Source organism: Dicentrarchus labrax, unplaced genomic scaffold, assembly GCF_905237075.1.
Source record: "Dicentrarchus labrax unplaced genomic scaffold, dlabrax2021, whole genome shotgun sequence".
Classification (NCBI taxonomy): domain Eukaryota; kingdom Metazoa; phylum Chordata; class Actinopteri; family Moronidae; genus Dicentrarchus; species Dicentrarchus labrax.
In genome coordinates this window covers 25,776,029-25,791,145 of record NW_026136721.1, presented here as the reverse complement: position 1 = coordinate 25,791,145, position 15,117 = coordinate 25,776,029, and the positions used below count along the sequence as shown (strand labels likewise).

Here is a 15,117-nt window from a genome sequence, read left to right as displayed (position 1 = left end):
AAGATCAAGTAAATGTAAGATTATTAACAAAATGGAAACAGCAGATGAGGAAAAAGTTAATAAAAACCCCAGATGGAACCAATAAAAAGCAAATGGTCTATCTGCAAAATTAGGATTTTAGATTTTTCAGCAGGAAATGATAATGTGGTAGAGCTAATATATTTCATTTGCTCTGAGGATTTTAAGGAACAAAAAAAATATATGTATATTTCAAGTTTTCTTCACATGTCAGGATCAGAGGGGCATGACATTTGGCTCTGTACACATGATGTTATGAAGACTATGAACAAAGGTTTAGGGTTTGAACTCCTACAGGCTCCCAGTGGATGGTGGGCGAGGGGTGTCTGGGAGGTCTGTTTGGTGCAGTGGGAGTGATAAGGAGAAACGGACCTCATGAGATGCAACAGGTCCTGGATTACTAAATCAAATATTTTCCTCTCATGCGTTCTCCTACACACTAATTTATAAATACACACACATAGTGAACATGGAATCACGTTTCATGTTGTCAGTGCTCCTCTCAGTCCTCTCTTCATGCTGTATTTAGCCAGCGGCAGTTGTGCACAGCAACATGCTCTGAACTTGAAACTGAGGATTTAATCAAATTCATCAGCTCACCGTTTTACCACCACTACCATCAACACTGCAACAATGTCGAACGCATATTCTTATTTTCTTACAACATTTATGAAACATTTATGAACATTTTGAAAATTACAATGAATGACAGTCAACAATGGGAGTCAGGGTGACACTGCACAAAGAGGAAGAGCAGTTTTTGAGATACATCTTGTCCCCAGTGATATTCTACTGAACAGAAAGCTGGCATATCAAATGGACGTGAGCATAATACCTGTATTTATTACCCTGAGGCTTTGAATAATGATCCTAAATTGCACTAAGCCTTGAAGGAACCCAAGCAGATAATTATTACCCTTCACGCATGCCGTGTGACACCTCTTCTCAAGCACGGGTTATCAGACAAGGTTCTTCCAGCAGAACCTGAGCGGTTGATACCCGCTATGGGAACGCCATCGTTCTTCCATTGTTTTACTAATGGGTACGGAGCTGGCCGATTTCCCCTGCCTGACAATGAGGAGTAGTCAGTCCATCGCTCACAGAGGTGCAGAGTGTGTAATCAGCACCATGAAGGTATAGTCCTCAGTCAGAGCGATAATAATTTAATCTATCTATCTATCATCCATCCATGAATCCATATCAAAGCATGCAAAGTTTGACTGACAAACACACATGGTTGTTGATTGCTGCATTCGTAGCATCTTGGCGTGAAGGACTTGCTCGAACCTGCCAAGCTCAGCTGAGAGCGTGAGCGTGTGGAGTCATAAGGTGTCTGGAGTCTTAATGAACCACCTCAGCAGCACGTAGACTGCCAAGACTATCACATTAACGCACAGCACCATGTGAGATATTGACAAATATCTGAGGAAAAGATTTAAAATGAGAAATCAAATCGGCCTATTAAATCTAAACCCTTTTTTTATACAAAGTGGAAGGTATTTACTGAGTGGCCAGAAAAATAAAAACACCTGTATGATGTAATGCAATGCAACACAATAGCCCTGCAATAAACACCACTAAAATTGGTTTGTGGCACTTTTCAGGCAGTACTAAGATGCACTTCTATAGAGCACCTTATTGAAAGGAAACATTTTGGAAACACCTTATAATATGCTGCAATGAAATACATTACTTTTTTTTTTTTAACATTGTGTTACATTGGTTTGGCAGGCATTTTAGTGACTTGCAATAAGTGCCTTAAATCTCTATAGGAACAGGAGATATATGTTGTCAACAACTGTAAGTGAAGCCAGCTAAGAGCATGCTCAAAGCAGCAATACAAGGACATTTTATTTTAAAGGGAATGACACATTTGTAGGCAGCAACTCTGTTGTCCTGACTGCAGTCGTGGGTTCATTTCACCACTGCAGGATACAACACTATCGACCAGTGCCTTACAAATGACCACAGAATTAACTCTGACACAGTATTATGAACAGTTGAGATTAAATCACAAATCTAATGTTTATTATGGAACTGTTGAATTGCATTACAATGTTAAAATGCAGAGGTGTCTGGTCACAGAGTGTATTGTACAGCAGACTCTGCCAACAAGCAAAAATGGAACCCTGACCTTGCTAGAACTCCTGCTATTCTCTATCTTTCTTTGTATAAAGGACAGGACAACATGGCAGTGCCTATGCCAGTATACTTCTACTGCACTGACAGACTTATATGACTGAGTAGTCTACATCAACCTTCAGCAACATCTGATTGATTTTATTGTCCTTGTAGAACTTTGTTCGATACAACATAAATTGATTTCCACTTCCTCCCGAACTGTCCTGTTGGTTTAGAAAACATGACAACAAAGCAAGTAAGGGGGAGCAGTTATGTTAGTCATAAACAGAAATGCCAGATCGCAACTCCGACGCTTCACCCTCCCCTTCCAAGCGCGAAGGAGAAACTACAGTGGCCATGGAACGTGCAAAAAAATACTCCTATATATAGCCAGTGTTTTGTTTGTCCCTTCTGGGCTACTCTAGAAACATGACGGTTTAATATGGGGGCCTCCATGGAAGGCGACCCACAGCATCTGTAGATATAAATGGTTCATTCTAAGGTAGCAAAAACACAACGATTCCTACATTCAGGTAATTATACACTAATGAAAACATACCTAAGGATATTATATTCCATTCCTGCCAATAGATCCTTGTTCAGTGAGGTACAGTACTTGAATGCATGCTTCTCAAGAACTGAACTGTTTGAACTCAATGTTGAGGTTATACTTTAAATCTTCTCTATAACTCATAATAGAGATGTCGGTACATCCCTCATCATGACATTGACGTACACTAGATATTGAACACTATAAATGTATTATTTTTGTTGGGCTTCCCATAAAATGTGTCTTCGTCAATGTTTTCTCACTCCCTCTCAACCCCTGAAAGCCCAAATCTGGGTCTGATATTACAACGCCAACATAACCTGGCACCAGTCCACGTCTTTGGATTATTACTTAGCAGGTCTGGTATGCGCTACTTGGCTGAGTTGGACTTAACAATTTAGTGACATCACTAGGAAAGAATACCCTTTACTGTATGTGTTGCTTTTTATTTTGGCAAAAGTCTTCGGTGCTACATGACAGGAAATCGGCTGTCCTTGAGTCCTTTGTTGGAATAAAAAAAAGTGGCAACAACAACAGCAACGTTTTTAGCCACAGATTTGCGGGTAAGCATATTATGTGCAGCTACGGGAGAACAAAATGATCTTGCCAATGATGCCCGTGAAGGACCCTTCAGGACTAGATGGATAAGCCTGTTAGGAACGCTCTCTAAAAGGCAATAAGTGAGGGAGACTAGGTAATAAATGGCTTTTTTGCTTGTGCTCGGTCTCAGGGGATATTCTCTCAATGAATTAATACTGAAGCGGAGACTCAGGCCCGGGCAAGTTTATACCCATAAAAATTGGCAAATTATGGCCAGGGTGACAAGCCACTCCATCAGCAGGGATGTTAATAATGTACAATATGCTGCTGCTAGGTTAAAGTAAATGATCATTACACAAAGGCGATGCGTGAAATAAAAGTTAAAGCCGTTCTCATCATACCACAACCTGTCACACAAACATAGGCCATGGTGATTAAGAAAAAAAAGTCCCAAATAACAATAATATATGTGCTTGCAAATGTTCAGCTTAGATTTTTTGTAATATCTCTGCCCTCTCCTTCATTCTCTCTCTCTCACACAGACACACATTTAGTCCTTGCTCAAACCTTTGATATCCAAATCTCCTTCTTTTGAAATACTTTTGAGCACGGCATAAAGCTGAATTGAAAGAGCTAAGGAGGGGGAAAAAAAGGCAATATACCTCCAGATGTCAAAATCTATCAACAAGCAGGTGGAATGGCAGTCAGTCTGAAAGGGCTTTTTGAAATGCATGCATACTATTTCAATAACAGTTACCTCCAATAATCCTCAAAAGTTTTTCATTCATTTGAAAATGTGGAGAGGATCCTGATTTAGGGGCTCAGTCTGTCTGACAGAGATACATGGGGAAAAGTACAATACTTTGCTGCACTCTCTAGATGTAGGAAATTTGGCAGAAGAGCTCTGTTTGTGTAACTCTCTCACTGTTTGGATGGACTTCAGTCCAATTTTACTCTGAGCTCTAGAAATCCAACGCAAGATGACCCGAAATAGGAGATGGAATAAAGTCGATTTTCCACACCTCTTTTAACTGTAAGTCCTCTTAACAATCAGCCCCAGCCCAGAAAGTGAAGTGAGCATTGTGCCAATGAACATGATTGATAAAATGACTTCATTACAAACAATTTGGAAACATGTCTTTAAATACTTGTTACACCTAAATTACAACTTGGCTGGCTTATTATGCATGGTTGTTAAAATAAAAAAATAAAAAAAAAGCTGGCATCATTCATCATGTTCACCAACTCAGATGCAGCTATTATGCAGATCAAAATCTCGGACACGTGCATTCTTTGGGGTCTGGCACGTCTCCACACCTGTCTTTGCATACTTCATCCAATTCGTGTTTGAACATGAAGCACCGGGCGATGTGCTGTCACATCACTTGATAATCAGCCTGATACCTGCACAGGAGAAGAGCCGTGGTGTGTGTTTTTGAACGTGTAAACACCGCTTCTGCTATAACAGAATGTGTGCTCCGAGGCGCACAACATACTGGCATGGATGCACTTGGATTATTACTGTTTTCGTCCAAATAAAAGTTAGGATAATAGACCGCAAAGGGTAAAGCGGAGATGCCAAGAATCACAGTGCATTCGAGGGCACAACATTTCACAAAAGCAACATGTTTTCAGTCGCATCTAAATTAAGCTTCGCAGTTTGGAGATCCTACAATAATGCTTCAGTTTGCAGCCACTCCAGCAAGGGCTGTCTTTAACCAAAGGCGCAATTTTGTTTTTACAGAAACAGCCTGCAAACGGACTTGAAGTGTGATGATCAAACTGCAGGCTCTTAACCAAAAATCTGTGTTATTTCACAAAAACATCGGCTTTGGCAGAAAATGTGAACCATGTGTCCTTACCTGCCATCAAAGTCTGCGCTTGCCCCAAAGCAGCAGCTGTACAATAACATCAACTTTATCCATAAATCCATGATTTCGGGAGTTGCACGCTGCTTGTTATTCTCCGTAATCCAAAAGCACTGGGTAGGAAACCGCGGAGGAAACAATTAGACGTAAACAGAAGAGTTTCTTTGACGCACGCTGAAGGCGCACAGGTAGGTAGAACAGGGTCTGCCGGCGTCCTTCGCACTGCTCATGTGCGATATTCAGGAGGTGCGAGAGTAAAACCAGTCCGCTGTCTTGAAGTAGTGACCCCAATGTGTGTCTCTGTGTGTGTGTTTGTAGTGTGTGTGTGTGTGTGTGTGTGTGTGTGTGTGTGTGTGTGCGCGTGTGCGTGTGTGTGTGTGGAGCGGGACGCACTCTGCCGGGAAGAGAGCGCACAGCTCCCCCTCTCTCCTCTCCTCACAAGTTCAGTCAGCAGGCTCTCCAACCAACAGCCCCTCACTGCAGTCAGACCTTATCTCCCCGTCTTTCCAATAAGCAGCGGCCAAAAACACGGCGGATATCCAGCCAGACTTTTAATATAACGCCGTGCCCCGCACAGCCGAGAGGAGGAAGAGGCTCCAGATGCAGCTCCGTGCCGCGCATGCTTTTGGAAATGCCTTAATTAATTGCGTAGCCTGCTGAGGCACGCAGGTGCATCGCCCACCCAGGTAGACGTTGCTCACGCTGTTCACACGATGCAGCGAAAATTACTGGGGCTGAATTTGGAGGACAAAAAAAAATAAAAAATAAGCCGCACAACATACAAAATGAGCGGTTTGACAGCTTGAGCACTACTTGAGTAAACAGAAAGGCTTTTGTTGGAGCTGTAATTATTGTAAATAAAAACACAAGTGACTTAGTTTTTGATTGAAATATATTTTTTTTAATAATGATTTCAAACTACAGACAGATTCAGTTCTGCTTTGTGTCAGATATTTCCTTATATTAGATTGTTGTAAAAATAAAGAAATAATTTTAAAAAAGGCGCAATCAGTTGCTTTTCTTGAATGCAATTTTCCCATCATACTTTGCACATCTTGAAGACTACATGCGCTCAATATGAAATCACAAAGTCTTTATTATTCTTATTCTAAGACAAGAGGTTATGTGTAATTCTATTAGGGTGATTATCTGCTGCCTGAGTCCCAAGCAGCACTTCATATTCAAAGTGTGGTGAATGGCTCTTCCTGTCTGGGGGCAGAATTATAAACGTCTGCCTCGTTTTCTGAGGTGACAGCCCTCTGCCTCGAGAATTTAAGTCAGTCAATGAAATTATTCTCCAGTAAGGGCCCAGTAATGAAGGAGGAGATGAATGAGATGAAGGTTTGATATGATTACAGCTGGTTGTTCAGCCACCGCCGTCTGTCTGATACGTGGCACTGTGCGCCTTGTTACGCCCCGTCAACAACTTGACAATAAATCTATGTGGTGGTACAGAGAGGTTTGACATCTCCAGAAGCAAGTGATCTGAGAAAGGCCCGGTTGTGTGTAATTACACCATTAATCACGTTACTTTCACGACTGGACTGTAAACATTTGATTCCATGATGATTTATTACATTTGAAAATTAGTTATGGGTTTTTTGCAGAACCTCAATTACCCACACTATTGGTATGTTGTGGGAAATCAGATGAAACTTTAAAGGGTCAGTTCACCAAAAACACAAAAGAATACATGTAGTCTCACTTATGACAAGAGGTATCTAGCCAGGCAAAGTTTTATCTGTCCAGTTTGGAGATGCTCATCTCTAAGACAAAGTTCCTTTAGTTAAAACTTAATTCCTTAGAAAGTATTAGAAAGAGCAGCTTAATTAAAACCCAAATATAAATGTATTCATTATTTATTAAAATAAACATATTCTCTTAATTGTATGCTTGTTTCGCATGTTCAGCTGACCTGCTGTGCTGAGCAGACTACTTAGATCACATTAGAAATGAATCCGAATTAAGTCATTGGAATCTACGGTATAAGATCTAGAAAAAGTCCAACTTTCATACTTCTTTCCAGGAAATGATAAAGGAATTAAGGACCAGAAAGATAAACATCAAACAATTCCAGTTCCTCTTCGAAATCCTCAAAATAGGCCGTCTGCCAGCCAGGGCAATATGAAAAAAGACAAATGTATTCCTGTGATTTGGGTGAACACATCCTTTAATAAACCCCACAGGAGAAGGGAGTCATTATGTTACATTCTGAACAGACAATGCTTACAGCAGACCAAAGTAAATAAACTCAAAAATAGAACATAAGCAGGGAACTGCTAAATTGGGGATATATAACATGACAGTAGGAGAAGCATCAGGAATCAGAAAACAACATTATTAGGGTGTGCAAAATAACAGCAGCCGAGATCTGCTGTAGGCAACCAAATAGGAAATGCGTGTATTAAATGTATTGTTATTCCCAACTTCTATAAGCTCAACGTTGTTTGTTAATATAAACAATGGTATAAAACAATAAAGTAATAAAGGTGGTAATGCAGGTTAAATGGTTAAAAGAGGCCCCATGTATCCATTTTAACTGGTATTGTGCTTTATATCGGTGCCTGTTATGGTAACTGTGAACACATAAACGAGGTCCCCGCCAAAACGAAACATTCATACGGCGAGGGACCCCATATATGTTGCAGGTAAACGGCCATAAAAACAACCGGTGTAATGAAGTGGAGGCCACCAAGATGAGATTAATTTTAATTAAAAGTTTAACAGAAGTTCGTAAAACAATAAAGGTTTTCTGCTGCAACAAATTGCTCAGTTCAGAGCTGCTTTTGAAAACCTACATGTTAGTGCCCACTGGTTTAATAGAAAGGATACATAAGTGTGTCTCTAATTAAACATCTTGGCATGTCAATTTTTCACCAGTGGATATTCCTTGGTGTGAAACCCTACATGGCAATAAAGCTGTTACTGATTTCTGTTAATTACACAATAAAAGAATGCATCTACCTCAGTGCATCACTGACTTTATGCTGTACTCATAGAAAGACTCCACAAGGCTAATCAATTATAAAAATAAATAAAAAAACAGACTGAGCAGAGACATACAAAACAGCTCAGACGTCTCACTTATTTTGTCTGAACAAATGTTTTCACCTTCCAGCCCCAGTTGTTTGGGTTGAATCATCCAACTCCACACGTCACAATTCTCCTATCTGTCTCATGCAAGCTTTAAGTAGTGCCACCTACTCTCTCCTCTATTGTACCTATATGCATTTTTGTAATTTGCACTTTTGCACAGAGCTACAAGCATAAAGATCTCCTTTTGAAATAATTCCAGTCCTTGGAAGGAGCTGTGTCTGTGGCAATTCATCTCGGGATAGATTGACTCTGCTGGGTGAATTCAGATGAGCTCGATGCTGGAAAGGCCCGCACTGCTCGCGTCCATCCCCTCTGTGTGAGCAGGAAAACTGGATCTTAGGCTACCTCCCCAGATTCCTCAAGCAGCCGCAGCACACTGTCAAAATTGACAACGCGGGATTTTTCAGAGAAACAGATAACCACTTTCACCTAGGGGAATGGAAGCTTAAGGGGGCTATAGTGTATCTAAAGTATAAAGGATTGGAAATATGGAGCATATTGCATGATATTCAGCTACTAGGCTGCGAACAGTGTGCATCTAATCAAGCACACTGACCTTTTCGCCAGCGTCATAAAATATTCATTGCTGCTGAACGTATTACGGGATGCATACCATATTCACATTCATTCTTTATGAGGAATAATCAGTTCTCCCTAGAACCATGACAAATTCTATATTTTAACTGATGTGATATGAGTTTAGATCCATTTCTCTCTTTTAATATCCCCCTCTCTCTCGTAGTCTACCACAAACACACACGGAGAAGTAGGTAATGATGATTCCCCATCTTGTCTTTAAGTGCAGATGAGTTTTCAGCACTGAATTTCTCGTTCTTCTGTTAATACCTGGCAACAGAGTGGAGCGGACTGCTGAGTTCTATCACAGAAGGCCGTATACAGACTATTTGCAAAAACAGCATGTGTAAGTATGCCGTACTTAATTTGCAGTGTGGGTGTGTAATTCCTGCTGCTTCTGTTTACGCTGACAGCTTGATCACACAGTTTAGGCAAAGACACAAATGTAACGTAGCAGTTGGTGAGAGACTTGAGCTCTTTTACTAAAACTAAGTGTTTAGTAATTGAGCACATTTAACTAAGAGGAGTAGTTCTCAGAAAGCACCCTTCCATGTGTTAATTGTCACAGTCATTCATTGCATGGTTACCTTTAGCTTCAGTCTGAAAGATATTCCAGAAGTTGACTTCTGCTAGTCCAGAAATAATAAACAAACATCGGTTTTATTTTCCGAGGCCATTTCATACAAAAGGGCTTGTAAAAAACAAATTAAAAGAAAATGTTGAGGGTAGATTAAAAACAGTATTCTGAGCACCATTCGACAGTAGCCACAGAGGCTGGGTACTATATCAAACCCTGAACACACTGAAGATGCTGTACAGTGGTGCTTGCGGTCCTAATTATGCGCCGGTGCTTCCAGTTGGCTAGCAGCAGCTTCCAGTCCGCTCTTTTGCTGCGCTCTTCCCACCAGCATGTTGTTCTTTGGCGAACAGCTTTCAGGCTCCATAGTCATTACCTGCACCGAGTACCCATGAGTCTCTGCTGCCCACGAGCGGTCCAAGTCTACCAGGCCCATACAATGTTTACCTGGAGTGGTCCAAACAGAAAAATCACATGAATTTTATCATCCAAACATAAATGAATCCAGTTTTAAGCATTTACTCAAGAAAGAGACATTTTCCTATATTTGATTTCATGTTTTTATACAAAGTAACGGGAACGTCTTTTATTTTACACTGTAAGGAAGTCCAAAATGACAGCATGCCTCAAAAGGTACCATAGATTAGAAGAACATAAGAAGTGAAGCCAACCAATATTAGATTTTTTAAGCCGATCCAATACTGATATTCAAGTGTGAAAAATATTAACAATTGACATTCAGATAATATATATTCAGACATATATTTCTGTTTAATATTATTACATAAGAGAGAAAAATGTTTGGCAAAGATTTCTCTAATTAGTTTATTACTGTATTTTGCAGGAATTTTTATAGTTGAAACTGAGTCTGTCAGCAGTAAACTGTGGTAAAACTAACTTATTTTGTACAATTTGGTTGATTCTGGTTGACTTTTGTATAAATACATGTAAAATATATAAAAATGCCACCTATAAAACCCTACTGCAAATTCCTGTAGCATATCTGCCAACATAGTAAGGTGACAAATTAAAGGTCCGGCATGAAGGATTTAGTTGTATTTAGCGGTGTAGTTGCGGATTGCAACACCCTCAACTCACCCTCCTGTTCATTTTGTCAGTTTCCTGTATGTTCCTAACATTCGTTTGTATCAATACCCAAGAGACGCAATTTTTATTCATCAACAACTCTGCATTGATTATCATGCTATTCTCTTAGGATTTACTTTGAAAACAGACTTCATATATTATGCAGTTTAACAGGTAGGGAGCAGGTGGCAGACATAGTAAATGCAAGCTTTGGTCTGCCATGCTGCCTACACGGTCACAGTCACACTGGCAGGCTCTGGAGAGATGAGATCAAACATGGTTAGAAAATGTTAGTGGGAGAGGTTGAGCCGTGTTAACTGATATAGAGCAGAAACCTCTGTGACAGGTAGTGTCAGGTACATATGAAAGGGCCTCAGACTGACGAGGCATTGGGGAGCCTCCTCGGATTCAGAGGGAAGCTTTGATAAGCTGGAGAGCTATCAGGGTGAAGAGAGTCCTCAACATAATGAAACACTGTACAGTGAAGCTTCAGCACAGGCCTGGAGGTTTCAGTCTGACAAAACACCTCCCTCTGAATCTGACAACACTGATCTGGCAGCTGTTCACTGCAGCTGTTTTGTCACATTGAAGAAATCCCAGCATTAACATTTTTCACACTTCTCAAAAGTCTAGACCTTTAAAAAAAGTAGAGCAGATGGTGTTCTGCCCCTATCCTTATCCTGTGTAATAGCGCCACTGTGTGGTAATCTATTTACAAGTTTGTTTCTTATTTACTTATTCACTAACTAACATAAACCAGCGTCTACTAACCAAGTAAATTCATTGTTGTAGTCATCACCTCAGTTTAAACACTTAACTTGTCTGCTAGCTAAAGTGACGTCTGCAAGTATAGTCCATCTGTCAACATATATTGGCATTTATCATTTATTTTGGTTAATTTGTGTCGACGTACATTCTGAAGTATAGCTAAATCACCAAGTATCGCTATGCTATCGTTTAGTAATTCTAATACTACATCTGTATTGTGCTGAGTTTCACAAGATTCTCAATACATTTCTAGAAAATCAACACCTTTATTGTGGAGATTTTTGGAGTGTTTAGCTGGTTTGATCGAAAGCGCCATCAGCTAGCAAGGCCGGCACAGAGGGGTTAGGTCACAGTGACAAACCTACTACATGATAAACAGTCAAACTTATTATAATTCATTTGTGACTTCTTGGTCTCCATAGTTTCAATACAAAAGCCAAAGAAAAATAAATATCAAAATAGTATCCATTTCTATTGTCAGACATATAAAAAGGTACCTATGAGTCGCCTCTCAGGAGGGAGCTGGACAGCAGTTTGGTCTGCGAAGCGACAGAGGATCATGTGTTCCTGAAACAAGGACAGAAGATGAGTACAGGAACTGTTTATTCAAGTGTAATGAATACTTACACTAAAGCTCTGGGTGATATCTATCAAGCCCCAAGTTTTTGATCAGATCAATCAGAAATTTAAAGAATTCCACAAAGATTGTAATGAGCCATTCAGAGGATCTAACTCTATTATGCATTGTTCAATCTATCTATTTATCCCACTTTTTCCTACATCTGCCTATCAACAGTTGTGTAGCATGGCCTTGAGTATTTGTAACATTTCAACATTTTGAGATTTAACAATTCAACTGTTTCACAAAGGACACCGTTTTCTGATATTATGTGTGTGTAAGGTTTTGGCACAAAAAACATTATATTAGGGTATGTTCATGAATTATCACATATAATCTATTGACGATCTGTTAAACAACTACAGACAAAGCAAAACAGTTGAAGACTTACAAATACTCTATAAACTATCTGTAGGCAGACTATCCAAATAAAGCCTTAGCAGAAAAAGTTATCATCAGATCACTAGTCCACCACATGGGAAATTCTATGCACAAACTCAAACCACACAGTTTTTATGCCTATTTTAGCCGGCATTGCAATGTTGGTCAGTCCACTACTTTGGTCAACAACAAAATATCTCACCAATCAGATTTAATGCCATATGAACCCCTGGCTTTTCATGTAGACTCTTTGCCTTGTTTAAGTGTGTTGTCTCTTTACAGTTACTAGACTGAGCAACATTGATCAGTCAGATTGATTTATTTGCACTGTGTCCAACATTTGTAGACATGTTTACAGTATGTCAGACCAATCGACCAGGTGTGACATACAAGACATAAAAAACAAACGTCAACCACATTATATGATTCTAAGATTCTGAGTAATTTTTTTCAAATCGAAGGACAAGTAGTTCTGTGCTGTTTTTACCTTGTTATGGTTCATGGAACAAGTGAATCAGGAGTGCAGTTGGTAATCTCTAACCTGCTTCTACCGTGCTCAAATTGATTCAATTCGTTACTGCACGGGGTGGAGCTGAATACAAGGCCACGAAGCAGGTGCTTTAAGTTAGAGCTGAGCACCAATATCTCACACCATTAGCCCTTTATTCCAGCGGTACACCATTTGTCAGTGTGTTGTCATTCTGTTTAACTACTATAGTTCAGGAAGGACAACTATGGTTCTGCTTTAAAACAATTCAATGCAGCTTTTATTTCTGCAAGTGTTTGGGAGCAGAAACACAGGAAAAAATGGTTTCTGTACGCTGAGCCCAATTGAATAGCAAATACCAAACATGGTTGTTGAAAGCAAAACCATGGGGGGAAGCAGTGGTGATTTAGAGCTCAGGTTTAAAGTGGTAGATAATGTGACTGCTGGTTTAAATAGAATATAGATTTCCACTGCTGTGTGGCTATATGTTGAGCTTCTTATTTCTAGACAGATGGCAATTGTGATTGCTTTTTGCTCACTGGGCTTTTGGACAACCACAGAAAAATCACAACTCACTATCACAAAACAGTACAATTGCCCACTGTCTTGTAAATAATATATAATCTTCTGTGCCTCTCAAGCCAGATCTTAAAAAAATGAAAATAATCTGTTTTGTCTAGTGCACAAAAAAAAAGAAGTTAGAGGTGGTCCGATGTTGTGACATGTCAACTCTTGAGGTTGCCATGGCTGGGACCTGCAGCAACTTTTGCACAGATTCTCCCCAGGGGCACTGACAGGTCCCATACATCATCATGGGATGGGCCCTGCCAGAGTACAGTGCTGTGTCTGTGCTGAGCGATAAGGAATTGAGAGACTGGAGGGTGTGAGCCTCCCTCTTCTAACTGCCTGGGGAATCTTTGTTCTCAAGACATGCGAGAGCCAAGAGATTTCATTAGTTTTATTTTACTGTCCCATAAAACAAGTACAAATAAAATATATTTTAAAAAACAACAAAGCAATTAGAAAAAAAGCTTGGAAAAAAATAATTAGTTTTGTAGATATTTTAATTTTAGGAGATTTTTGGTACGTCCAAATTACAATTGCACCAGCTCTTAGCAACGTCAATCTTAGCCTGGTTATAACATAAGTGTAGATTAAGTACTAAACAGAGATTAACGCTTCACTAAATTAATACATTACGTAGAGATTAGTTGTTGTTAAATATTTACACATACTAACTGCCAGGTGTAACTGACTCATGTTAGATTGCTTATCTAATACGACCCATTTACCATGACAAGTAAAAGAAATAATATGGAATATGGTCAATCTGACCCAACACATGATATATCAAAAAAAATGTTATGCCATTAACTTTTTGCAATGTCGTTAGGTTACGTCACGTTAGCTAGCATAATCAGATATTTCTCACTCTGACACATAATCATTTCTCCTTGTATGCATGGATAACTAAAACAAAGTCATGTCTATGTTTACAAAGCACTGTTAAGTTTAATATATTGTTTCTCCATAAACTGTTATTTTGGAGGTTATGTTACAATTAGTACATTTCGATTTCGAAGTATTTTCTAGTTGATACATTTTTAAAGTTTGAATGAGCACTACAGTTCATCAAATCACTAGTTTGAAAGTAGCTAGTAGTTACTAAGCAGATTATGAATAGCCACTACAACTCAATCTAGGGGTTCTCAATTTGTCCCTCATTTGTCTGAACATTTGTCTCAATGTCTTCTGGTTTCTATGTTTGCTGGGTGTTGTGGTATGTGAAAGCACTTTCACCTTTTACCGGGTCACTGCACTCCAGTCCAGGTATGTGAAACTATAACTTTTAAACTAAATGCCTCTGATGCCATTAATACTTCTGTTCATGCAGCAACATCTTATAGATGAGAAAAACTTGTCTCATTGTGTTGTAACAGAACATGTAAGACTCTAATGAACATGCTGTTTTAAAATTAGTCATTAGCCACGAAGCTGTCTTTTGATGTGCACAGTGAACTGAATCTGAAACACGGTCCTTGTAAAAAAGGGAGTTGTTGTAATTCAGTATGCTGTACTTGATATTTGTCTGAGTGCAAATGAATAATAAATGGAACAGAGGGATTTAATCACATTTAAAAGCATACCTTATAAGTCAGAGTCTCTTGGAACCTTTTGCTGTAAAACAGAAAAAACAGAAGATATTTTGATGTTAAAGTGCAGTGAGTAAGATGTGGGAGAAAACACTTATATGGCATATATTTACTTGCTCGGGCCCGGAGAAAAAAAGTCTACTTCTTCTTCAGGGAAAACCACTGTACAAGCAAGGGACATGCATGTATAACCAAATCTAAGGCTTATTATAAGACAAACAACATGCAAAGTATCTAAAATAAACCACTTTCTCTATGCTGTCACATGAGACCTAAG

General features: G+C 39.4%; 2 protein-coding genes across 5 annotated transcripts in view; both read right to left on the bottom strand.

The window, feature by feature from the left end:
- The window catches only part of npnta (nephronectin a), a 48,639-nt gene extending 42,909 nt beyond the window's left edge, over nt 1-5,730 (bottom strand). For 2 of the 3 annotated variants that reach the window (XM_051384891.1, XM_051384893.1), the window contains exon 1: nt 5,092-5,730. In XM_051384891.1, coding sequence (XP_051240851.1) covers nt 5,092-5,162 — 71 coding nt within the window. In that variant the 5' untranslated portion in view covers nt 5,163-5,730. The remainder of the gene's footprint in view (nt 1-5,091) is intronic. The other variant, XM_051384892.1, reaches the window with a different exon arrangement.
- Nucleotides 5,731-7,249: 1,519 nt separating this feature from the next.
- Nucleotides 7,250-15,117, bottom strand: part of gstcd (glutathione S-transferase, C-terminal domain containing) — a 47,677-nt gene continuing 39,809 nt past the window's right edge. For both annotated transcript variants that reach the window (XM_051384178.1, XM_051384179.1), the window contains exons 10-12: nt 14,835-14,865; nt 11,698-11,767; nt 7,250-9,793 (exon numbers count right to left, since the gene is read on the bottom strand). In XM_051384178.1, the coding sequence (XP_051240138.1) occupies nt 9,603-9,793; nt 11,698-11,767; nt 14,835-14,865 (292 nt within the window). In that variant the 3' untranslated portion in view covers nt 7,250-9,602. The remainder of the gene's footprint in view (nt 9,794-11,697; nt 11,768-14,834; nt 14,866-15,117) is intronic.